Source organism: Phragmites australis, chromosome 13 (assembly GCF_958298935.1).
Source record: "Phragmites australis chromosome 13, lpPhrAust1.1, whole genome shotgun sequence".
NCBI lineage: Eukaryota > Viridiplantae > Streptophyta > Magnoliopsida > Poales > Poaceae > Phragmites > Phragmites australis.
Genome location: NC_084933.1, coordinates 27,600,342 through 27,626,904, shown reverse-complemented (window position 1 = coordinate 27,626,904; position 26,563 = coordinate 27,600,342). Strand labels below are relative to the sequence as shown.

Genomic DNA, 26,563 nt, shown 5'->3' with positions numbered 1-26,563 from the left:
CCCACCCGTCTCGCACTCTCGCCTCGCCCTCCGTCTCGCACTCGAGCCTCGCCCCCCGTCCGACGAGGTAAATATATATGATCCACCCTCCCGGTCACCACCCCAAGCCCTCCGCATCCACCACCACGACACAAAACAATGGCGGCCTCCGTCGAGGGAGAGCGAGAAGGCGCGGGATCCGGCGAGGGCAAGCGACTGTTGCACTCCCTGGATTATCCCTGCACGGAGCGCCTCCGTCTCCGCCGGCTCTTCGCCTACCTCCGGGGGCGCAGCTACGCGGATATCTACGAAGCGTATGCCCATCGAATCCCTCTCTATTTTGCTCGATTCGTCCACCCCTCGATGCCGTCGCTCGTGTGATTGATCGGTCCGCTGGTCGATTAACATCGCAGGGCGAACAAGAGGATGCGTGTGGTCTTCCACGTGAGGGACCTGGTGAAGCAGGTCAAGGCAGGCCAATTGCGGGAGGCGTATCTCTACGTCCAGAGCTTCGTCCCCATGGGTCGATCGAGCGACGAAGCAGAAATCCTCTCGCTGTTCCTCCGGGACCTCATGGCCTTCAACTACTTCGCTAGCGGCGACGCCAAGGCCGCAGGCATCCTCTGCGACTGGTTCATAAGAATCTACAGGCATCCTATGCTCGCCAAGTACCCTTGCTTCGCCACCCTCGTTGACCATGTCCTCTTCCTGCGCTCAGACCTTGTTAGGTACGTCTCTCGTAATGCTACATCCATGTAATGTGATCAATCGATCGATATGTGCAGCATGCTTACCTCCTAGGGTTACTCCTTCTGCAGGTCCTACGTAGACTGGCAACTCGTCAGGAACAAGGCAGCGGAGATGGCCGAGGAGATGGTCTGCAAGACACCCGAGCTCAAGAGCAGGCTGCATTACCCGCGCGACCGGAACAGCCTGTACAACGTAGTGTCCATTGGGTCCAGGTAGATACGAGCGCACTTCACGGGCGCAAGCTTCTTCCAGCGTAATTTCATTTGCACTTTCCAGTACTAACTCTCGACTTGCTGGCCATGTGATCTTAATCTTGCTAGCTTTCGTCGAAGGCGTCAAGTGAAGAACTTAGGCCGGAAACAATCAACCTATCTTGCCCAGTTATATCTTCAGATGAAGAAGAGGTACAACATGCATATGAATTGAAAGTTTGAAACTCGCTTGCTGTTTCTTCTGCTTCTTCTCACTTACAGACCTGCACTATTTAAATGTTGGTTCAATTTGTGCAGGCTGCCTTCTTCAGGTCAGGCGGAAAGCCATGGTTATTCAGGTATCATAATGTTACTGGATATCTCTAGACAGTACCATTTTAAGCATCATACACACGATCTGAAGAACATGTTTAGCTCTTGATTCATAATATACAGTTACACTGATTAATGACTGAGCGTTTCAACAGCAGGATCAGCAAGGAAGGAAGCGGAGACGCTGATAGCACTATACGGTATGTGCAGCTAGTTTTCCACCTGTGTCTTCCCTCAGTTTGTTTGCTTTCGAGTTCACATGTTGATGATGTGCTAATCAAGAGTATATTTCTATCTTGTTTTGCTGCTCTTGTCTGTACATTTCTTTTGCTGATCGATGTTATGATTTGGCAACGTAAAACGCCCATGTATGTAATTATTTCATTGGATCTTTCATTTATGCAAGCTTGCATAGCTAGAACAGCCCCAATTTTGTTATGAAGTTCCATTGTTTGGCAATTCCACTTGAATTTGGTGTACGTGTGATGACTGGAAAACTCAGGTGATCTTAAGCTCGAAACACCCATATGCATGCTTGCAAGCTAGCATAACTAGAACAGCCCCAATTGTGAGCCTTAGAAAGTTTCATTACTTTACAAAACCACTTGAATTTTGTCTATGCATGATGACTGGAAAACTCACGTGATTTTCAGATAAGGCTTTGCAAGCTGGTAGGCGTCCGGCGCTCAAGCAAGGCCATCCCTCTGAATATTTATCCAAAGAAGGTAATATTGTGTTTCCTGCGGTTCAAAACAAGCTGCAGTTTCGGATTGCTGATATTGTTGCTTCTCTGCAGTTTTTCCATTCGAGGCTATGCTAGCTGCTGAAGACATGTCTGACCCCTGGAGTAGCTGATATTGTTGATCATCCCTCCCTCGCTCACTCTTTGCAAGTTACTTCTTGAGGTGGCAATAGTGATCTGTTTGAGTATCATGAATCTACTAGTTCTCTAAATGCCTATTTGAATCCACATGTCATTGTGCCAGGCATCACGAATAGTTTAGCCTATTTGAATATTAATCGATTTTCTTGATGTGATGATCTATTTTAACTTCACAAGAGTTTTGGAACCTCTGAAAGCACAGTAGATAAGAAACTTAGTTTGCTGCAGCTTAATTTAGATTACAGCATGATATATGCATTAAGTTTTTTCTAGGGGGTGTATGCACTTTAGTAGTTGAGAACGTGCGAGTAGCGCGGTGGTATGACCTCTAGTTCCGGGCCTACCGGCCAGGGTGTGGTGGCCTCTAACTAAGTGATGGCATAGGCATTGCTTTTGGTGTTCCTCAGCTGAAAAGACATTTAATTACCCTGCATCAATGTTATGTTATTATATGGAATCTATGTGCTTTGCAAGCATTTCTGGGGAACAATCTTGTAATATTATCGGACTATCTGTTTTCCGGTGTCTACTTAAACCGAACCATTTCGTATTATTCTCGTTTCTGTTTGAATGTCTTCCCGGCTGGCTGCTTTGCAGCGGTCTCTTCCTTTAAAACTTTGGAGTGCTGTAGTTCTTTCCCCCAAAAAATAACTATAAACTATCTTGAAATGGATAGCCACCTAGGAACTGTCAAGGAAGCACAATTTCGATTTTCTTATTGAATTTTTAAAGCATTTCTTTTAAAAAAAATCCCAAGGGCTTCTTTGTTACGACTGGTCACCCAAAAAAGTTGGCATCAGAAAGAAAGTACATGGTTTCATGTGTTCACCAGATATTTCAAGAAGTCAAAACTAAGTCTGAAGGTCCAGTTAGCAGCTCGTAAGTTCAGATTTGGCTGCAACACCAGTCCAGATTGAAAGCCAAATCATGTTTCATATCTTAATCTATTCATTCTGGCATATCTGGAAGTAGCCCATATTGGAAGCACAACTGCATGAAATGCAGAAAAACATACAATATTTTCACTAACTTTCATATGTTGCTTTACAATTCAGCCACTATGTTCGAGTAATTTCGCTGATATTGCATTTAGATTTGAGAGGTCAGCATTTTGTTCGTATTGATGGAACCGTAGGGAAAGCTCACTAAGTTGCAAAAAATCCGTACTGCTTACATGGCTGCTTGTAATAATTGGAGGGTGAGTATAGCAACTAGTAAGAATCATTCTTTTCTAAGATATGATCAGTTCCTTGCTATTACAACATGACATGTAAAAATTAGTGACTGCATTTAAGCAGATAACCTGTCGTGAATGTGGACTAACCAGTTGGAACATTTGACATCACGTTTGAGAGAACAGAAAAGACATGCCAAGAATGACTGCTCCGCTTGGTTTGCGGGAATCAATTTGGATGAATTGAATTAGAATTCCAATTCAAACCCTTGCGGAAATGAAAATGGGGTTTGAATTCAATTTTTTTGTTTGATTTGGAAGGAAACTGTTGAAATGGAGATTGGAAGTCGACCTCAGCATGCTGCTCGTGCTGGACTCAGAAACAGCGGCGAGAAGAGGAGGCTATGTCGTCGGCAACAATACGGGGACTCGGTGGCCATGAGAAAGAAGAGAAGGTAGCCATGTCGACGCAGCCATTAATGCCGCCGCCGATCCCAGCCAAGCAGCTAACCCCTTAAAATCATCTCATCTCCTTAGTGTGTACAAGGATTTCCTCATCTCCGAACGCCTCTCCATGCCAGCCTAATCTGCCGCCGCTGCGTAGCAGATGGAAGGGCAAGCACCAGATCAGCACAATCAAAAGCAAAGGAAAAAAAAGGCACAAGTCTAGACCTGTAAATTTTCAAAAAGAACACATATATTTACAATTTTTATTTAAAAATAAAAAAAATTGTCGGAGGACGGCACGAGACAGGGCGGAGCCCAGACAAAATTTCAGTTGTATCACTCCAAATTCACCATTATGCACATCCACAGCCCAAGGCTCCAATAGGTCGAGCATTCAGCCAACCATGCTGGCGATAGCAGGCCGGGCAGCATAGCAGCAACCCAGGCGAGGAGCCCAAGACCTAGCGTACGAGTAGGGATGACAATAGGCACATTTTACTCGTGTGTCTGTAGGAAAAAACCTTAAGGGCGTGTATTTGGGATGTAATCTTTGCTCGTGGGTCTAGGTGCAAGTTTGAAGTTAAGTATAATGGGTATAAAGAGACGGCTATGAAATAGTCTTACCCGTATCCGCTTTGCTGGTGTACCCGCTCCACACATGTAACATGTTGGCCCAGTTCTTTTTTAATATATAAACTAGCAGACTTTCCTTAGGGTTTCTCATTTTGTTCTCTACCCACTTGTCGAGAATTTGTCCCTGATAGTGAATTCGGGATATACCGGTCGATGGGTGCGTGATCACGTTCTGGCAGATACGTTTATGTGTGCTTGTGTGATAAACTCAAGGACACCAGAGTTATCCAGGTTCAGATCTCCTTTGGGATAATAGCCATATTTCCTATGTATTTTTCTATGAGTTTGGAAGAACTGGTTACAGATGGCTTTCCTAGACTTGAACTTCTGTGTCCTCTATAGACCGGGTCCCCCACTCTTTATATAAGGGAGAGAAGAAGAACTTACAAGTGGATCCGTTTAGCAGACCTATGCTTAACTAGATATTCTATTTTGGGGTTATCATCACGGAGAACCGGATGAACCCAACTTGGTTCTGAGGTCTAGCGGACCTGTCCCATCCGTGGAATGTCTCTGCGCCTTCCTCCCTTAGGTCGTTACATCGCCTTGCGCCGCACGTCCGCCTACAAAACTGTCCCATCGTTGTGCGCCGCAAATCCATCTAACAAGCCGAGTTATCCCAGCACTCCTGCAAGTCTATATGCAAAAAGACATCCACTTGCCTGATCGTCCTGCAAACCCTGTGATCCTGTTTCATCTGTGGAAAGCTGTTTGGTACCTGCCTTCCCCGGGTGCCAGGCTCGTCCTATTGCCTTATGTCACACACCCGTATGACAAAGTCGTCTTATCTCGGCTCTCTGCAAGCTTGCCCGTGACGCCACCCATAGCATTTAATGCTACGGGATGGGCCTCTACACCACTGCGTCGTTCATGACTTTATTTACTGTGGAAATCTAGGGAAGGGAAAACACTTGAGTAGATATCAGTAAATGTGATGTGGCTCGGGTTTTAATTTTCACCTGCGGGGGCCCATCGGGTCGCTCAAAATCCATTCGCAGCTCCCCACCCTGGCCCAACTCCCCCTGACAGCCCATCAATTTTAGAGCCCATCAAACCAACCTCCCCACCCCTCCGCCTCCTGGACTCCCCACCGCATCGGGCCTAGTCCCCGACTCCCGGTGTCACGACCGCCGCCCAGTAGCCAGCCTCCATGGCGTCATCCCTACCTCCACGATCGCGCCCGGCCACCAGCCCTCCTAGTGGCCTCCTGTGACTGCCTCCCCACCCCGGCGTAGCGAACATGACCATTTTAGGATATGTATGTGATTTTGGTAATTAATAACAATATAGTTAATGTGACTAACATGTTTGTCAAGTATATGCTTTAGTAGGTCTTATGGATGCAACAAGAGAAAAGTCACCGAAGCCGGGACAAAGAGAGGAGTGAATTGGATTTGTCCTATGATTTTTTACATGATCAAATGGGATGGATTTCTGTACAATCACAAGATTTCCATAGAGTCTAAGATTATCAAAATTGGAGTTCGGAATGGAAAGTTATGCCCGAAATACGAATTGATAGTCGGCTAAAAATATACACAGCGGATATTCCGGCATATACAGTTTGAAGAGCAGAGGATAATACAGCGTTCACAAAAATGAACACGCCAGATGATTCGGCGTTCACAAGAAGTTTTCGGCAGTTTGTTTTTTCAAGAGAGCTTTTAAATAGGGTCTAATATACGCCAGATGTTCCGGTGTTCATAGGACTATTTGTCCAGAGGGGTTGCAAAATGGCTCGGTTGGCACCATATGCACATAGGATGATCCGGCATTCACAAAAATGAACTCGAAGGACCATCCGGCGTTCACAAAAAAGAAAAGTCGAGTTCCAACATTTAGTTTTCTAACAATACACGCCGAATGGTCCGGCGCTTGTAATGTTGCACACGCCGGATCATCCAGTGAGTACAACAAAATGTGACCGTTGTAGCAACGGCTAGTTCGCGGGGTTCAAGTTATAAATATCCCTCCACTCGACTATTTGAGTGTGTTGGAGTTCAGAGAAGCTCACATACACTTGAGAAGACATTCAAGCCACCAAAGTGCTAAAAGTGGTCATCCAAGGCAATTAGCATAAGATTAAGGGAGTGATTAGTGCTACTAGGCCTAGAGAGAGTTGTTGCTAGATGTTGTTGCCTAGAGAGGGAATCAAGGAGTGATACTAACGTGTACCAAGTGGTATATTGGCACCTTGGAGTCTTGGAGACTCGTCGGCACCTTGGGCCTTGGTAGCTCAAGCTTGTTGACCGTCCGACTTGGTGTCGAGTGGCAGCAAGAAGCTTGTACGGAGACGCAGAGATCCTTGCCTTGATGGCTCAAGCTCTGAAGTGTAGACGGTGGCAAGTGATCAAAAGAGAGGCTTGGTGTGAGCCTTGCCTTTATAGCTTGGTGGCTCAAGAGCTGTGACCGGAAGAACCTTGTTGACCGAGAGCATATCCTTGGTGAAGCTCTAACGTGGACTAGGGGTGACGTTTATACCATCGATACAACGGAATAAAAATCCCTTGTGGCGAGTTTGCTCTCTCTACCATCTTTACGTTTCCGTATTTATATACTTGCAATTTACCTTCCTAGAGTAGTTTGTTAGGATTGGCTATATGTTGCATACCCTTTTGAACAGTAGAGTAGACACACTAGATAAGTCTAAAGCATATTTAGATAGAAATTGATATAGGTTTATCCTGTGAAGTTTTTATAGCCGGTTAGATTTTTAAGTGTCCTAATTCACCCTCTCTTAGAATGTCACTGATCCCTACACCCAGCATCCCCGCCTCCCTCCACACACCACGCCGCACCATGCCGCTCGGTCACCCAGCGAGCTCCGCCGCCGAAGGCCCCGGCCGGTCTCTCTCCCACCTCTCCGGTCGGTCACCTCGTCGTCCTTCAGCAGATCCAAAAGTACAGGCACCCCTCCCCACCGTTTCCCCGCAGATCCATCACCGCCGCCCCTCCCCACCCGGCAACCTCGGCTGCCTCCCCACCACCTCTCCCCAGCCTCCCCGCCACCGTCCCTCTCCGGCCTCCCCGCCCGGCTACCTCGCCGTCGCAGTGGGACGAGCCAGTGAAGCACCCGCGCCCGACGGGCACCCAACGGGTGCAGGTGCGGGTCTCAGATTTCGCCTGTTTGCCTTTTCGGACTCGGGTCGGGTTGAGGCTATCGGGTTTCGGGTCGGACGTGGTTTTACTCCACCCAGCCTCGACCCGACCCGTTGCCATCCATGCTTCTCCTTAGACCATCTCTAACGGCTTCCCTTCGCGAGTCTCATTCCCTTCGCGAAGGGATTCTCGTTTCCTTCGGCGCTTTAACAGTTTCCTTCACGAATTGATTCTCTCTCCCATTCCCTTCACACCAGGATTCTCTCTTCTTTCCCTTCACAAATATTTTCGAAGGGAAATTGTTGTAAACGAGGGATAATAGAGGGTAGGGAAACGGGGAGGGGAATCAGGTTGTGAATGAAACTAAGGGAATATGGTTGGAGATGGTCTAAGTCGGTGAAATGAAGGGAATCAGTTACTGCTACTTCGGCTGCCACAAATTTTGGTCCTAAGTCGGAACCACATTTCGTCTATCTTTTCTTACGTTGCCATGGTTCAGTTCTTCTCTTGTGAAATGAAGCGGAAGCATCTTGGCAGTAGTATTATACAGCTGAGGACAGCAATAAACTTGATCCTTATTGCTGTTGCTTCAGAGCTCATATGCCATCTCAACGCCTCAGTGACAACTCATTTGAGTGATTCCATTTCCTGAAGATATAGTCACGATATAGTTGCCAATCGTCATACCCAATTTGTAACGGCACAGCTAGGCATCCTAAATTTGAACGTCCGGATCAGTTCTGCGAACGTGTATGAAACCATGAACCATGCAGTGGAGGCGGCCTTGTTGCGACCCACAGGAGTGGATGGTATTTGATCGCCGGCTCAGAAAAAGGACGGGTTTTTTTTGGCATTTGAAATACCGTCCACCCGTGCCTAAAAGCCATTGGATCAGATCTGTGCTGTCCAGATTATGTCTTCCTTTTGTCAGGCTAGGACACCAGAGGCCGTGCTGGTCCACCCGCTCAAGAGAATCAGGGGATGGCTGCTCACTTGGCCGCCGCCGACGGCGGTGTGATCCGAGACATGTTTGTGGAGATGTCACAGCCGCTCGGCCTCCGGCGGGGCTGGTACCGATGCTGCCTGCCCCTGCTAGCATGCGACGCTTGGAGCTGAGCAGGCTGAAATGCAGCACCAGCTGGTAAGAACCGGCCGAGGGCTCCGGCTGACATGGCAGCTAGTCAGGTTCAACATGGGTTTCTGGGAGCTGAGTTTGGAACTCCGGCGGGACTGGTGCCGGTGCCGGTGTCGATGCCAATGCCACCCAGATGAAGGGTGGGTTCTATGTCAGCCCTGCGGCAAAGCTTCTGTTTGTGGTCCGCATTCGTGGGTAAGTCATCAACTTGCGTGACGTCTAGTTGGTTATGCCAGTATTTCTATATCAATGCCATGTACCCGAATACGAGGAATATCTTGCAGCTTCTGCGTCTGAGGCAGGTGGGTTGGTCAACTTGTCGGTTGTACAAATCCATTTGTTGTTTGTAATAATGTGCTGTTGGTGTTAATAAAATTGAATGTTTAATTTCACATATCTTCAATGGTGTATTTCTGAAGGTCAACAAGGGCTACCATTGGCATGTCTGGCCGTGTAGTTGGATATATTCGTCCATTGTAAGCACACAATTGAAAATAATGTAGTCATGTTCATGGTGATGTCCGTGTTGCTTGAGCGAAATTATCATGGCATATTGTCTGCGATACATTACGTAAACTACGATTTCATACTTGCATGCATAATCATTGCTCTTACATGGGGTATAATTGTAACCATTGTTGGTAATGCATAGGAGCAATTTTGATAAAAGAATATTTGGAAAGTGATACATACATACTCAATATGGTTCCCTTATTAGTTCGATCATTTCTCTTATGAATCAATAAATATAATGCTAGCAAGCAATTTTTAAGGAACCAGAGTTCGGATTGGCTTAAGCAACTTGATCCATTCAGATTTTTGGATGAGTAAATCATGATTTGTTTAGGTACCCGAACTTGAAGAGTGTCAGGGAGTTGATCTACAAGAGGGGCTACAAAAAGCTGAACAAGCAGAGGATTCCTCTGTCCAACAACCAAGTCATCGAGGAGGTTTGCCATCTTGGAACTCTCTGCATTTGGTTTTTGTGATCTGTAATTGTAATTAATAACTTAACATGATGATTCTAACATTTTGTTTTTTTATCAAGGCTTGGGCAAGCACAACATCATCTGCATTGAGGATCTTGTTCATGAGATCATGATCGTTCGATTGCCTTGCTAAAATGATTCACCTTGCTCAATCTAGAGGGGATATTACTTGATGGGGGTATTGCAATCTTACAATATACATATGACACTATCTTGTGCATCCAGCATGATCTAAATAGAGCAAACAACCTCAAGCTGCTATTATACTTCTATGAGTTGATGTCTGGTTTGAAGATCAATTTTTAGAAAAGTGAAATAATATGTTTGGGAGGAGATGACAATATTGTTGCTGAGTATACATAGCTCTATGCATGGCACAAGTGTGCTATATCATGCTATAGAACATGATACACAAGCCTTTCCATATCCTCTGCTAGGTAAAATTATTGCTATCTTCCTTCACTTTCTTTCTTGCTACTTTCACATTATTGATTTCCTTCATGTTTATTCAGGAAAATATTATGTTGTCGATACTGGTTACCCAAATAGATTAGGATACTTATCACCATATAAAGGACAGAGGTACCATGTTCCTGACTGGAGAAGGGGTGTCACTCCTTTTGGTGAGCAAAATGTATTCAACTATTTGCACTCAAGTCTTTATAATGTCGTTGACCACACTTTTGGCGTATGGAATATGAAGTGGAGGATACTTCTTAAGATGCCTACTTATCCGATGAACAAATAAAAGATGATTGTGACAGCTACCATGTGTCTCCATAACTTCATTCGTGAAAATCATGCACTTGATAAACATTTTTGAAGATGTGATGCAAATCTAGATTACATGCCCACAATACCTCGAAGATATGTAAGGCATCAACCCTCTCAAAATTCATCTAATGTGTCTACATCCGATGCAAATGGCATTAATATGATAAACATTCATTCGTGAAAATCATGCACTTGATTCGTGAAAATCATCCAAGGCATCAACCCTCCCCATAACTTCATTCGTGAAAATCATGCACTTGATAAATATTTTCGAAGATGTGACGCGAATCCGGATTACATGCCCACAATACCTCGAAGATATGTAAGGCATCAACCCTCTCAAAATTCATCCAATGTGTTTGCATCCGATGCAAATGACATTAATATGAACAGATTTCGTGATGATCTTGTGAAAGCAATTATGGAATCTAGGTTATAGATCAATTTATCATTTTGTAATGTTGTTTTAGAAACATGTATTTTGGTACCTCTCATATTTTCAATGGTCAAACAGTGGGCCAATTATTCTGTTATGAGATAATTATGAATGCATGTATTTTGTTAACCTCACTTGCCATGTTAAAATATACTGAAAAATCATCACAAATATCAGGGGTACATTGGTCAATTCCAACACTTCCTTCTCTTTCCAGGATCTGAATCCAGACAGCTAGCCAAACGGTTTCAACAAGTGATTCTGATTCACCAGAGAAATCTTTCCAGTGAGAATTTGAATCTGAAACGTTTCTACGTGAATCTGAATCCCTACCAAACACACCCTAAGTAACTCACAAATTGAAAACTACTGAAAAGAAGACCATAATCTTTAAAACCACGTTGGCACACACCCAAAAGACAGGTGTAACGACAGCACCATCGACATACCTCCACGCAAAAATGAAACCTGGACCATAAACCCGTGCACAGTAGATCGCATGCCTTCTCACATGCGCTTGCATGGCAAGATCATCCCATTCATGCTCAGATGTTCGCTACGAAACATGGAAAGTTGTTTACTAGTTACTAGTTAGTGACCATGCCTTTCTTTTCCTTTCATTATTATTTAATTCATTCTCAATCCCAAATGTGTAGTCCAATTTCAAGCTTTGAATGGATCAGTATTCAAACTTACATTTATAGGACTAAGATGCAAAGTTGACTCAAGCCTCCTCTGTGCTCCATTCAGTGATACTTCTTCAGTTCCATGATAATCGATAAGCCATATAACTTCAGCAAATTATTGCTTTCTTTTCTTTCCCCGCAGCTCCAACTATGTTGAAAAGTTATGCAACTTATATCTGAAAAAAAAAGACATTATTTCACACTTCACTTATGTCATAGTCCATCTTTAGTTTTCACAGTTCAGATTTTTTTTCCTACAGAAGAAAAAGCAACACTCCCTAATCAACTGCGATACCATAATCGGCCGAGCCATTTTTTTCCTCTCGTTTCTCATATCAGCATATACAACGACAGCTAGAGGAGAATTGCTCAGTACCCTATAGTCTATGATTGCAGAGGCTGGTTCTGCAGTCGCGTGAGATGCACATGCGGCGACTCGACTGCCGAAAAACAAGCAGTGGTGAGGCCAGCTCCAACAATTACCATGTCGTATCTGCAAATCACTGTATCGATGAATTTGCTGGTCAGGCGTGCGGAAAAGCTCTTCAACGGAGTCGGCAACACCTGTACGTCATACGGGAGCCCGAGCACAGGGATACGGCAAAGGCATATTTGCCGTCGCTCCGGTCTCCCGTAACACTGTTTATAGGGAGAGATATATGAGTTTAAAGGGAGAAGAAGAGTAATAAAAGATAGAAAATAGGTAACTGTTGGAGACGAAAAAATCGATAATATTTTATTAGTGATAGGGGATACTATAATAGTGTTATAGATAATGTATTTTTAGAGTTTTTTTTTGTTAAAAATAATCTAATATGGCATCAACCACTGGTGGTTTGGGAGGAAAGGTGCTGCCCCTATCCGTGGATCCAACGCAAATGCAATGCAAGTACTGGAGCCACAGCTGAAGGTACGTCCTTGCAGGTACTTGGGCAATGGCTGGCGACCCATCAATGGCCATAAACTAATCAGTCCCCAACCTACGGGGACGCTCCATTACTTGCTTGACACTTCGCAACGTGCAGAGCACACATGCTAACTCACCCCCCACACGGCTCACATGGCTGGTTCTTGCAGTTCGAGAGGTTCATAGGGATTGGCATCAACCCTAAAAATATAGTGCAGACTTTGAAACGGTTGACGATGGCAGTAGTCCATTTTTCAGAACCGGTTAATGAGAAAATTCACACTGCAGTTTGTTGTAAATCTTTTTTTATTAAATACGCAAGAGAGTTACGTATTATTTTTATTAAGAGAGAAACAAACGGATCCATATATATTGTCTCAAGGGGGCCCTTAAAACCAGAAAAATAAGGTAAGAGAGGGAAAACTAATCAAACAAAGACGCGCCACAGAAAAAAAAAAACAACCACATATGAGGCCTCTTGTGGCTCCTAAACTTGCCACAAGGCACCCAACCCCTTTGCACTCATCATAATCCACAGGCGTGCCTCATCTGAGGCCTCTTGTAGGACTGTCCCCACACGAGGTGAGCCATCATCCAACACACAACTGCTATGATGCTTTCATAGTCACCATGTGCCAATGATGTTTAGATAGTTGAGCCCCTTGCGTCTTTCTTTACCTGCTCGTCAATGCGTTTGGTGCCACCAATATGTGAAAACAACTTATGTAATGGATGGTGCGAGCTGCTAGAGACCGACCCGGTTGAGGAGCATGAACCATAAGTCCCACGCAAAAACACAGGAGCAGAGAATATGTTAAATGGTTTTGTCTTCTTATCACAAATGGACGTCTAGAGGTGAAATCTTTGTCAGTCTCAACTTTCAGTCTTGAATATTGCCATTGCTTCTAGAGGTGAAATCCTCTTGATCACTGAAATGCGTCTGTACACGCGTTGAGGCCAAGTTCTTGACAAACGGCGCATTTGTTCATATCCTTATCACTGAATAATTGAGCTGGACTGAAGTTTTCAAAATTAAAAAAGTAACATAATTGAGTTGGACTTCAGGGGATCGGTATTTAAGTTTCTTGGGCTGATCAACCTTGTGCTTCTAACCAGAATTTCAACGTATGCTTCGTAGGCGTAGTAGACCTCCGGTGTCGCATGTGTTTACATCGGGAGGCGAAGAAAGGACATTATCGTTATCGAGATGAATTGTTGGACCAGATGAACCTTTTTGAGAGATGAAGATATAAGGTCGGCGAGCGATCAGATGCGTGAAGCTACTTTTTTTGGAGTAGTATGGAGATCTCTTCCTAACTTCAAGAATTTTTGCGCCCACATTTCTTTGAAATGTTCTGATAAGAAGACAGATGAAATCGTTAAGCCGTTCCTATTTATTCAGAAAAGGCACTCCACTTTTCCTTTGCGTTCAGGCTAACGAAAAAGGAAGAAAGCAGATGGCAAAACATTGACCTGAAAAGGAGAAGGAAAATGTTTACAGATCTCTCAAGGACAAGTAGGATTAGTTCATTAGATAGCTAGTACTTATCTCCGTTTGAGTGGAAAAAATCAAAGAGGAAACTGAAAAAAGGAGGAAAGCTCAAACAAACATCAAACTCTGAGAACTGAAGTCCGAAGATATTTTACCAACTTTCTCTTCAGAACACTAGGAAAAACGGAGTCGAATGCAAGATTTTGGGCTCCAAGACTGCATGACACCAAGCTCTAAGGAGACTGAACGAGTTTAGTCCAGAGGAGCTGATAATCTCATGCAAGTAAAAACAATTGGGAACGGTAAGACGGTACGGCTCTGCGAGCAGTAAATCTTCAGGAATCCGAAGGCAGCGTTGTCCGTCTGTCTCTTCCATCAAAGTTCAGGCAATTTGCAGTATAGCGGTGCTTGTTACTCATTTCTTCGCTCCGGTAAGTCTTGACCAGTGCTTACCACATACTTTGCCCTCATGTGAACTAGTAATACATTAAAATGCTAATCTGATTCTCCTCCAAAGAAGAAAAAAGAACTATATGACTCCGATATTTTAAAAATGGTATCCCAGCATTTGATCAAATTGTGCACCAATTAATTACAAAGTTGAATGCATTTCATTAGAATAGTAAACAAACATATTCATGAGGCACATTACAGTGGTGCCCAACTAGTCAAGATTATTAATAAGCAACCGTGATGTACTACATAAAGATAGAAGCGCAATGACTGCAAACCAAGAATGACAAAGGACTAGCAAAAATTCAAATATTTCAGTTAGAGGTACTAGATTGCTACTAATGGCGCTTCAACAGAACAAAAAAAATCCTTCATTTCTACATCAATCTTTTCGTTAATTAGAGGTACTAGTGTCATGCATGGACTGGAGCACACGAACACTAGATTAACTGGAAGGATTATACGGTACCAATAATTTAATTGCACAAGGAATATGATCAGCTGGCAGCATGCGATCTGCTCAAATGAAAAAAAAAAAAATCAAAGCTGTATATATATGCTCCTCGTCTGACAACTCTGAAGTTAACTGGTGTGCTAGCTAGCTAGCTAGAAGCACGTCGCGAAATATATGTCTTAATTTGTAGACATGATGCATGTCCAGATGAACATATGCCCGTCTGCTACCGGTAGTTTGACTGGTAGCTAGCTAGAAGCACGTTGTTGTTGTTGTTCAAGTAGCGATTTCTTGCAAGGAGGAGGTTAAAAAAACTCCGGACAAAACAATTTGCAGCTCGATCCGATCCATCGAGTGCAGCTTGAGCTCGTGCAGCTTAGAATAACATAGCACTGTTTTTATTTCAGGCGATCGCAAGGGCGGGTCGCCGGCGACGAGCGCCGGAGGAGGCCGGCCGACGAGCCAGCCCTGCACGCTCCCGGACGCCGATCCTCTTGCGTACAGACCCACTGACATACAGACCCAAACCTCACGTGTCAATGACTACAGACCTACACCTCACGCGTCAATGGCCGTGTGCAGTAGTGGTGCAGTAAGTTGTAGGATCCTGTCCGTGCGTGGGGGACTACTGCTCCTGGCTATGGGCCGCAGCAAAGTGTCGGCTCAATTATTTGGGCCTCCACTTGGCCTAGAAAACGCTCATACTTGACGTCCCCAAATCTAATCCAAGCCGTACCGTTTTGATCCAACGAACGAGATTACCTCGACCCGGACGGTAAACGAAACACCGTCCATCGCCGCTGGCCTGCTCGCTCCTCCGCCGACGCGCAGCCTCCCAGTTCGCCGCCGCCGTCGAGATCGGCGTCGCCTGAGACCACACCTAGTGTGTGAAAGCGCCACGCTTTCACCGGACGCCCTTGCCGGCGTCTCTTCTCCCCGCGTTGCGCTCTGCAAGGGGCGCCGCCTTCTCTACGTTGGTTGGCAGCACCGCAGCTGCGATGCCCAGCACGTCCCCTAAGCGTAACTCACCTTCCCCTAAGCGACCTGGGGACGGCCTCGCCGGTGGTGACCGCGCGCGTGGCGTGGCCTTTTGTCCGGAGTTTTTTTTTAACCTCCTCCTTACAAGAAATCGCTACTTGACCAACAACAACGTGCTTCTAGCTAGCTACCAGTCAAAATGCCGTTAGCAGACGGGCATATTGTTCATCTGGACATGCGTCATGTCAACAAATTAAGACATATATTTCGCGACGTGCTTCTAGCTAGCTCACTGGTTAACTTCAGAGTTGTCAGGCGAGGAGCATATATATACAGCTTTTTTTTCCTTCATTTGAGCAGATCGCATGTTGCCAGCTGATCATATTCCTTGTGCAACTAAATTATTGGTACCGTATAATCCTTCCGATTAATTTAGTTCCATCCATGAAGGCTGCATTACCCAATCCAGATCAGCTCAACTCAAATACAGAGAAAATTAGGCAGTAGTTCTAAACCGTGGGGGGAGATACCATCGATTCATCCCTCACCACACAAGGCTTATAAAACACAAGAAAAATTAATGTAAACGAAAAAAAAGAACATTTTTTTTTCTGTGTTGGCACAGGCGAGCCGAGAGCCCGGCAGTGTTCTGAGTTCCACCTATCTGCAGAGCGGGTTGTTGGGCGTGCCGCGTCCGACCTCGTCGGCGGCGTACTCGACGCTGCAGTAGCAGAATGCGGCGTCCTTCTTGTTCTTCTCGACGACCTTGAGGATGGCCACGAAGACGGGCACCTCGCAGGGGATGCGGAGCACGCCCTCCTGCTGGAACCCGAACTCCTCCTCCGCCTCCCGCAGCAGCGCCGCGAACGCGCTGTGTTTCAGGTACTCCATCGGGATCACGAACCTCTGCATCGCCGGGCCCACGCACACCGCCAGGTGACCCTTCGGCGGCGGCGGCGGAGAGCCGGAGGGGGCGCTGTCCGTAAAGGACAGCGTCCGCTTCAGGAACTTCTTGGCCTTGCTCTCGCCGCTGCTGTTGCCGGCGCCGGTGGCATTGCCATTGCCGCCGGCGGTAGCCGAGTTGGGGTCCTTGGGAGCGACCGAGAGCTTGCGCCACTTCTTGAGCATCTGCTGCATCCGCACGATCTCGGTGATCTTGTTCGACTTCTTGGCGCCAGACTGCTCCATTTGCGCTTCTCTTGGCTACGAATTTGGAGAATTTTCTGGTGGTTTTGGAGCGTTTTCAACGGGTTTCGTTGTGATGTGGGGGAGCACTGCGGCGCCCATGGACGGGGATTTAAAGGGAGAAGTGGGGTGGGCCCCGGTTTAGGCTCCCTCTCTGGTGGGCCCTTGTATTATATTTTTATTTGTGAAATTTTTCTCTGCTGATTAATTTAATTAATTCAGCTGAGGTTTATGCAGATAGGTTAGTGAAGAAAATAGAATGCCAGTTCGGGAAATCTGAATAGATTTCTCGTTGCTATGCCATCTCGGGGAAAGTACTGGCTTGCGTCAGTCTGGCAATGCAAACCGCAGAACCATTGTGCTGCGAATTTTATTTTGAGATTATATTTTTGTTTCTGCCTTGTCGATCACGGTGTTGTGTTTGACTTCAACTATCTTGGTATTTCATCCGTTTAAAAATAGTAAACGTATTTTTAAAAAAATTCAAACTTTGCATACTTTAATTAATATTTAATTAAATTATAAGAATATTTAGTGTATAAAAATTATATAACTAAGTTCACAATTCAAAATAATTTTATATTATATAGGTTTTATAGCTATAAATAATATATTTTATAAAAAATCTTAATCAAAATTTAACTTCGAAAATCGAGCTTAAAAGAAATATATATATTATTTTTGAACGGATTGAGTAATATCTAACAAGAGTAGATGCTTTTGCGCGCGCGGTAAAATTTCTCTTATCTGCATCAGCTTTGGTGACATATGTACGGCCCCAGGATCTTTACAGTTCCGTTATTAGTATCTTTTGCACCAGTAATTCCCAAGAGAGGTTAACTGAAAGTTCACTGCTTTTCTGTCGAGGAAGGAGCATCTTGGGAGGTTCAGATCCAGGGGGAAATAAAATCCAAAACAACTTCCATCACCTGAACTGAAAATATTCAGTCAAACGAAGTTCTGCCAATCTCCAGAGCTTACCAATCCTTGCTTCGAAAATCACCAGCTGACCTTTTTTTTTTTCACTTTTGGCTTCTGCAGCAGATCTACAGCAGTTGGGGCGTCAGAGCCTCTGCGCTTTGGGCGGCCAGGAATCCAGCGACCCTGCATGCATGTCTATAGAGTCGTTCTTCCTCCTCTGGATTTGCTGCTGGATGTACCGCATTGAAAGAGAGGGAGGGTTAAGAACATGTCTGGTGATCGAACCTGCATGTGATTACCACTTAACAATGCATTATACACCACTAATTTTCTATGCTTAACCAGCTGCTCTAATCATTTTGGCGGTTGGCAATGGCAGCATTGACTTGACTAAAATATTGGCATCTCTCCTTCAGACTTCGGGATCTACGGCATCGTCCTTTTCCCATCCATCACCACCGAATGCACCGGCGCTACCGTTGGCATTGTCGTGTACGTACAATACCACATGATGGTCATTTGGTCCGATGCTTAACTAAATTTTTTAAATAAATCGATCCAATGTGGTGGTTAAAGGGGGGAAATATCTCATGGGAAGGGGTTCGTTGCATTGTCCTCTCAGAATAGAGGTAGGTTTCTGGTGATGGATTTTATTCGCGAGGTCATTATTTGGTTGGTGAGATTACTTGTGAAGCCTGTGATCACGACGGAGAAACGAACCGGAGACAAGTGATCATTTCGTCAGTTAGCGGCAGATTCTCTCACCTTTTTGCAGTATTCTGAACTTTTTATCCCCCAGAAAACATGATCCACACACTTGGTTGATGACAAGTGGCTGCTCCTGTTGCTCTCCCAGGCTAGTCATGCGAAGTCCTCCTCGGAAAGTCGACGCTGAGATGGTTGTGACAACCAACGGTGATGATATTTCGTAGCTTTTCCAGTGTGTTTTCCGTCGTAAATTAGTCGCAAAATGCGGTGAGGCATGCATGCAGGTGATGTACTTGAAGCTCCAGTAAGATCGGCACTGATGAGAGCATCTCTTGTCACTAAACCAGCAACTACTGGTACAAGTGGAAGCACTTCAAAAATATCATGTTGCTATATACCATTCAGACTTGCTCTTAGTTTTTTGGAAGTTGTGTTATTGTAAACACTGGCATGCAACATGGCCGGCAATACTACTTGCTACAAAGAACCGAACATGCAGCTAGTGGGGCTCAAATCGCGATCGTATAAGGCCCGGGTAGATCATGGATGAAGGTAAGTATCAAGTACTTGTCTTTTTTTTTTTTCATGTGCTATATATAGAAAAAAACAATGGGGATTGTTTGATGAGAGTCTCTCTTGCGCTCACAATTCACAACTCGCAAGTCACGTGAATTCGTCATTTGCATCACGATGATCCCTGCTGGTGATCGAGTACAGCATATATCGTACGAACACGAATTATGTGCTTGGTAGCCGGCCTTGTGCAAAACATTTAGGAGCTGAAACGTGGCACCACATGCAATAATTTCGAAAGAACATGGAACTATTCCGCTACCCAGCACTTAGTATTGTATTTTCAGATCCGGCAGTAAACAAACTAGTAACAACAGCTCGTGATGCGCATGTACGTGCTTTTTTCCCCACTTGATCAAATGCCACCCTCTTATAGTTCGTTAGAATTTAGGGCTTATCCCAGCCCAATCTCCTCAAATGTTAATTATCCTATAGCCACATTCGACTCATCCAACCCTGCTAGCTATCCACTCATGTCGTCGTGGATGAACTAGCAGAACTCTACTTCTTCGGATCCCAAATATAAGTCCACATAGGATTGTCCTACGTTAATTTTTTTTTTAGTTTTAGCCATCAATAACTAAAGAATCATATAGATTGACAACATCAAGTTGATATTACTAGATTTATCATGAAAAATACATTCATAATATATAGCTCTTTTTATTTGAAATAATATATTTTTGTTGATATTATTAGTTAAAGTATCATATTGAAAATTATATCAATATCCTAATGAACTTATATTTAGGATCAGAGAGAGTAGCTAGTAGTCCCAAACTTTCTGGTGACAAATGCAGCAAATCGATATTATATATATAAACCATAGATCTTTTAATATTGACACTAGATTTCTTGAGTATAGTATAGTAAGCACACCATGCAACCTCCAACCTAAGTTATTTATTGGTATTATAAGGCCAACTCTAGCGGTGTCAGTATCTAACACAGACCGGTATCCACATCGGATACGAACTCCATATGATCCACAAAAGAGCTCCAACGGACTCTATATTGACTACTACAGTGTTGTTGAGAGAGAAAAGCCAGTAGCTACTCAATTTTCTAATTTTCATTACTTTTCATCTCTTTTCAGACCTACAGTCATCTTCTATAAACAGTGATGCGGACAAGAAAGAATTCTCAAATATAGAGTACTTTTATTAGTAATAGAGAATGTTATAATAGTGTTATAATAGATGAATTTTTAGAGTGAGCGTATATGGTGCATGCATTCCTATTGTCATGGCATAATTGGATGGTTCTTTTGTACTATAATAGTATATATGCCATTATATGCGTACCTACTTGGAAAGAATTAAGGTGCCCGCACAGTACCATATAATTGTCATAAGGTTCCAATTAAAACATGCTGTTGAATAGAACAGATAGAAGCGGTTGTTGCACGGGCGAAAGAGATGTGTCAAGTTTGGATGCTGAATGTGTTGGCCACTATACCTACTCGATGCCATTGTTGGAAATTTCTCCACTCGTGTGTTCATTCACTGCTGAATTTTCAGCGCATCACGTGTATGTAGCCGTGACTCTTACAAGTAGACATAGATATCATCCAGACTTCTGGAGCCTCATGCAAACATCTCGGATGGAGCCATGGAGGGATGCACGGAGACGGGGAGCCTGCTTGTTCTCTGGTGCAAGCTACTCACAGTACTAGCTTTGTACAATTGTACGTAGGCGATGAAAAGAATGAGCCTGCTTGTGATCGGATCATCGATGTCACTTGGAAAACTTGCGTCTCTCAAGTCTCAAGTAGTAGAAGTAGTAGTGGTTTTGGAGCACGCGAGCTCTCGCTAGTTGTGCTTTTGATTCTGGCCTTTTGGGGTCAAAAGCTGTCGAGCTTTCCTGTGCTGCCTGCACTGCGAGAGCGAGGCGTCGATGCACAGATCACAGGCGCACGCTGCATCAATCTTCGCGACCGCAGCATGCACGCGAAAGTGCAGGCACCGGATAGTGGAAGCTAAAATTAAAGCCGCACTCGATCGTTTCTGCAAGACCGCAACCTTCCGGTCTCCGGAGTCCAAGTTTTCACGGCAGTAAGAAAATGAAGCTGTCTCGTTCATACTAGCTGTACAAGTTCAGGTCCATTTGAACTAGAAAATTTACTGGAGAGAGTTAATTCATGTTGCATGTGAGCCAACGGCTCACTAGTAAACTTACTAGCATGACTTTGTGGATCCAAAATTCGATCCCGAACGTACACCCTATTTAAGATCTCCAATATAGATCTCAGAAAGAGACCGGCTATAAAAAAAAAAATCAAAAAAGAACAGTCGTGCGGTCGAAACCGAGCCCTACATTTTGAGTGAGAGGGATCATTCGAATTGGGAACTTTCGTGCACGCGTCAGGAAAAAAGTAACCCAATCGGCACGTCTTGGGGAAGACCAAGACCGGTAACTTGGTTACGTAGGAATATGGAACGGAGCCACAGATTCGTCGCTCTCTAGCTGGCCAGCCGATCATCTCTGACCGTGAAAAGTGAAACGCACATCGGCGTCGCCCAGCTACCCATCCCCATCGGCACTTGCCGTTCAACCCGGGAGTTCCGTCGGGCCGATCGGACCACGAGCCGATGCAAAGACTTCTCCGTCCCCGGCCACGAGCACGAATGGAGCGGCCGAGTCGAGTCGCCGTCGTCGCGCGCGGTCAGTCGCCGTAGTTTCTTCGTGCGCGAGCAGCTGCTAATCTTCTCGATGCTTTCACCTGCTGATGTGTTGGTTCTAGATTCCCTGTGGTCGCGCGCGGTCAGTCGTCGTAGTTTTTTTTAAAACATTTCAAAAATTAAAAATTATAAAAATAAATGTCTATTTAAAAAATTATAAAAATAAGGTACTATAATTTGTTATAAAGACGACAAGCATCTATCATCTATCTAACCGGCGATAGACCGACATGTTAAAAATTTCAAAAAAATATTACGTTCTATTATTCTTAAAATTCAAAATAACATTGAAATAGTTATAACAAATTCTGAAAAAAAAAATTGGTGGTATAGAAGATATTATGATCTAGCTCACAAAAATATGATATATACAATGAGAAAAAAAATCATTGTACACAATCTGTGTTGTTTCAGTTGAAGTTTTTTAAGAGATAGATTATAGCATCATCTACAACATGCTTTTTATTAAAAAAAATTATTACTATTTTGATAGTATTTTGATTTTTTAAGAATTTGAATGTTGTTTTTAAATTTATTGTCTGTTGGAATGGTGACAGGAATTTTTTTTATTTTTGAAATATAAAAATAAAAATCTGGTTTTTGGGTCAAGATGTGCTGGGCTTCCTGAGCCTAGTGGCTTTGCAAACGGAGTTCGCACGACCACCCGCCGGTTGGGCTAGACAGGCGGGCAAAAACTAGTAAGTGAGATGGGCTGCTTACTCGTGGCTATGGGCACTATGACAGCCCAAAGTCTGTAAGCACATAATAAAGTATTTATAAGCATGATTAACATCATAATTGAAGTGTTGAGTATGTAATTAATTTAATTAAAGCTTACCTAAAATGGTTAAGTTGAGTAATAATTGATGTCTTGTGAAACAACTCACAATATTGCTATATAACATAGGGTTAGAAACAATTTTAGAAATTATAGTCCATGATAAATGAGGAATATTAGTAATTTTTCCAAATTTTTAGGAGTTATTTTGAAGGCATAAAAATTACAATAAGTTAAAAAAGGGTGCATGTTTGAAAAATTTTAGTTTAAATTTGGCTCAAGCTTTTTGGATCGAACAAGTTAAAATAGGTTGCATAAGAATTATAGTTTCACATAAAATGTCCCATAAATTTTGGGCCATGGAAAGATCTCCAAATGGATTAGAAAGGTGAGAGATCTTTTTCATCCGAATGGTTACTATTCATCACACATCCCTCCTCTATGCTTTCTGATCAGCAGCCGTTGTGGACTTTTGCGACCACCGGCCACCCACTGACACACATCGTCGACGCCAACTTCCTTGACCTCGAGCACATGGCCACTGGCCTTATCCCCCCTGGCCTCTCGTCGCTCCCTCTCCCTCATTCTTCTCACGCGCACCTAGAGAAGAGCCGAGCTAAGCACCGCACTACGCGTCGCCGGCCAAGTTTCCATGCTTGAGCCCCAATCCGTCGAGCCCAAGCTCCACTCGGCTAGGCCTGAGCTCCGTGGAACCTCCCCCGAGCATTCCCCTCTGTCCCTCATCTTCCTCGGCTCCGGTGCATGCATTTCACCTCTCTCCGTCGCGCCACCGTGCCACTGCTCTTCGGCCCAACATACTACGTGGTGAGCTTCCTCGTTCCCCACTGAGTCTTTAGCTCGCGCTTCTATTCCCTTTGCCCAATGTCAGCGCGAGTCTCCGCGTGAGCCATCCGCCACCGTCGCCAGCCGATCCGCAACCGGGATCATTGTCTAATAGTCGTGCCGTTGAGTTCGCTAGGGCACGTAGATGCCGTAGGTACCCTCTCCCGGGCTATTTGGGCTGTCGTTCGCCGTCGGTGCGCTTGGACCAAGTCACCGTCGTGTCACCATCGTTGTGCACCACCGTTGATCGCTCTCTGGCCGTCACCGTCGATCGCATGTGCCACCAGTGTGTTCCCCCATTCACGCTGGTGCCGCCTTTGCCCTTTGCTGGCCGAGCTGCGCTGCCGCTCGCCGCCTGCAAGGCCGCCCGTGTCGCCCGGCGCTGTGGCGTGCGTTGATTTTTACCCGAGGTCAAACACCAAGCCCGCTATCAGCGACTAAGGCTAGCTCCCCACCGGTGCAAAAAGGTTTAGGGCCATTTAATAATCCATTTAATTCGGAAATAGCAAAATTGATTTATTGATCCAGTGTTAAATCGGCTGGAATTTGGAAAATACATAGGACATTGTATGTTGCTCCAAAAATTGTGAAACAAATTTTGTTGGGTTTGTATGAGAATAATCTACATGTTAAAAATACTATGAGCTATGAAATATATACTGGAATTTCATTGGTTAATAAAATAGGTTTAAGCTTAATTAACCCAAGAAATATTAAATGTTTGTCAATAATCTGAAATAAGAAAACCTTGAGGCTTTAAACTCATGGCATGATGCATTGCACTATTGTCATACACTATGGAGTATCTTTTATTGTATGTCATTCATACTCACTATTGTATGTGTTCTTTAGTAGTGAATAAAGGACCAGAGCATGACGTGGGCCCGATCAAGGACAACGCTGAACTATCAAAGTTTTGCAAGTGTTGTGCGGGTAGCGTCAGATAGGCACCAGAGCATCTAAGCATATTGCACCATTTGGTTCAAATTGAATGGAGTTTAATTTGATAAATTATGCTCTATGTATATTGCATGTTCAGTGAGTCGATGTCGATTTTGTATGAGTAGAATCTAAGTTGATTACATTACCTCTACCTTGAGTTGTTGTTCATCCATATCCTTGTAGGCTTTATGTAATTGGTGTCTAATTTCAAAGGTTAATCGAAATACTTAGCACTATTTAGGTCATCGGTAGAAGTCGAGTGACGGTCTACCCGTTGTTCGTGAGCTTAGGACTTACTTATTGTTTATAATAATGGTTACGAGGTTAAAATGGATGAGTTATGATGATGAGGCGAGATGTGAGTGGTGTTATGGGTGTTTCTGCTGCTTTGATATAGAGTTCCCCTGGGTAGGTTGGGAAAGGAGCCCGGACACCATAGACCTCTTGTGTCGTTTAAGCATCGATTGTTGTTACAGTTGGCTCTAGCACTTTCCGTATTAACCATATATCGATCTAATGGTAAAGTAATGTGATTATCATAAGCCATGCTGACACTTGCCTTGCGGCTCTATGACACGTAAGAGAAAAAGAATTAGGAGAAGAAAGGTGTCGGGGAGCCAGAGCATGGTCGGAACTTGCTTACGGTAACCTTGGTGCCATAGAGGCATGTGCCAGTGGTGGTTCTGGGCATGAGAAAGGTTGTCATGAGTACCTCTTTATGTGTACTTTAGCGAGTAGCACAAGCCGAATGGTCCTTATGTCGTGTGGGTAAAGATGTACATCATGTAGGGTGTAAGAACAATTCGAATTACTGCGCTATCGATTATGAGCATGCTTCTATCCATTTGCAGCAGTCGTAGAGTTACGAATGTGGTTTTGGCGTAGTATGTGGTTGATATGGCTATATTTACAGATATGTTAATTGTTGTTTCAGTTACACATACATACATGTTTATGCTGAGGTTTACAGGTTGGAAAGCTAATATACATGAACTTTCTATACTATGTCCCTAAGTATAATGTGTTGTTATTTGTTGTATTTAAATTATTTGTTTCCGCATTATGTTGTTCCATAGTTTGATGTCTTTGTGATTTATATTGCATTGACGCAATCGATGAAAAAGGTAAAATGTAAGGAACACACCCTGATGGCTATAAATATCAGGGGCTCAATCAGTACGAGACAGGGGCCTGGTGTGTTTCTACGATGATGGTATATAAAGTGAATACGTTAACAATAACGTATGAATATACACCATAAAATGATAGATATGATCGTCTATCCATATGGCGATTATATAGGATGTCGCGTAATATGATGGTACGGAAAGTGAATATATCGGCAATAATATATGAAATGTTGCTTTTGCGATGAGATGCACAAGTACCGTTTTGGGATGGTGCTTAGGACAAATGGCTCCACCCTTCTTTTATTGTCTATAGGTTTTGTTTTCGCTGTGTAGTTTGTCTAATCTTTTGTTATAAATTGTTAAAAATGATGACTCTCTAAAAGCTTGTAATATAATGTTAATTACTCATTTTTTTCTTAAGCTTATTGTGATGCTATATGTTGGTAAGGAACGTGTTCGATTTTAGTACAAAACACGTGCCGGGAATATCGAGATGGTATTATGGTAACATAAAATTGTAATTATGAATAATGATCCTCCTGATAATTAATTAAAATACTGTTTAGACCGATTCTCACAGGCAATAGTTAGACCTAGACTTTTGAGGGCCCAGCGGTCTCTTGGTCTATTTAGGCCATACATGAGTGAAAGCAGGGCCTCCATGGCTCACGAGTACCAAACGACGTTTTGTAAGAAGCTAAAGAGGATAAATTCACATCCACTCTAGGATTTAAACACGTAGTGATGTACTGTGCAGCATCCGGTAACCACTAACACTCTCTATTCCTAACGGCCTGTTAGCTTAGTGATGCCTAGTATTTTCCGGACACACATATAAATATAGTTGTCGAAATCTAACTCAAATTTAAATATCCAATTCGGCAAATAAAATTTAAACATACAAAATACAATATCAAATCTAATTCGGTATAAGAGTTTGAACACTGGTGGTGCCACGCCGGCACCTCGAGCCGTGGCCACCGATTCATCTTTGTGACGATCCCACTGA

At 43.9% G+C, this 26,563-nt stretch overlaps 2 protein-coding genes across 3 annotated transcripts; one reads left to right on the top strand and one right to left on the bottom strand.

Moving 5' to 3' along the window:
• On the top strand, positions 1–2,689 carry LOC133888662 (uncharacterized). Of its 2 annotated transcripts, none has more exons than XM_062328989.1 (7): positions 1–293; positions 393–707; positions 798–941; positions 1,050–1,133; positions 1,239–1,279; positions 1,412–1,978; positions 2,050–2,689. In XM_062328989.1, exons 1-6 carry the CDS (start codon positions 139–141, stop codon positions 1,465–1,467), a joined length of 795 nt encoding a protein of 264 aa, XP_062184973.1. In that variant the 5' UTR covers positions 1–138; the 3' UTR covers positions 1,468–1,978; positions 2,050–2,689. The 2 variants fall into 2 exon arrangements, with proteins under 2 accessions (XP_062184973.1, XP_062184972.1); XM_062328988.1 differs by having other exon boundaries at positions 1,409–1,978.
• Positions 2,690–16,278: 13,589 nt separating this feature from the next.
• LOC133888696 (protein SMALL AUXIN UP-REGULATED RNA 51-like) lies at positions 16,279–17,074 on the bottom strand. The gene has a single exon (XM_062329028.1). The coding sequence runs from the start codon at positions 16,979–16,981 to the stop codon at positions 16,454–16,456; it is 528 nt and encodes a 175-aa protein (XP_062185012.1). The 5' UTR covers positions 16,982–17,074; the 3' UTR covers positions 16,279–16,453.
• Between the last annotated feature and the right edge of the window lie 9,489 nt (positions 17,075–26,563).

Bases quoted from the DNA above. Each gene is read 5' to 3' on its own strand.
- LOC133888662 (XM_062328988.1), top strand. From the start codon at position 139: ATGGCGGCCTCCGTCGAGGGAGAGCGAGAAGGCGCGGGATCCGGCGAG. The intron at 708-797 runs GTACGTCTCTCG...CTCCTTCTGCAG, and splicing joins CTGCGCTCAGACCTTGTTAG to GTCCTACGTAGACTGGCAAC. The intron at 942-1,049 runs GTAGATACGAGC...TAATCTTGCTAG, and splicing joins GTAGTGTCCATTGGGTCCAG to CTTTCGTCGAAGGCGTCAAG.
- LOC133888696 (XM_062329028.1), bottom strand. From the start codon at position 16,981: ATGGAGCAGTCTGGCGCCAAGAAGTCGAACAAGATCACCGAGATCGTG.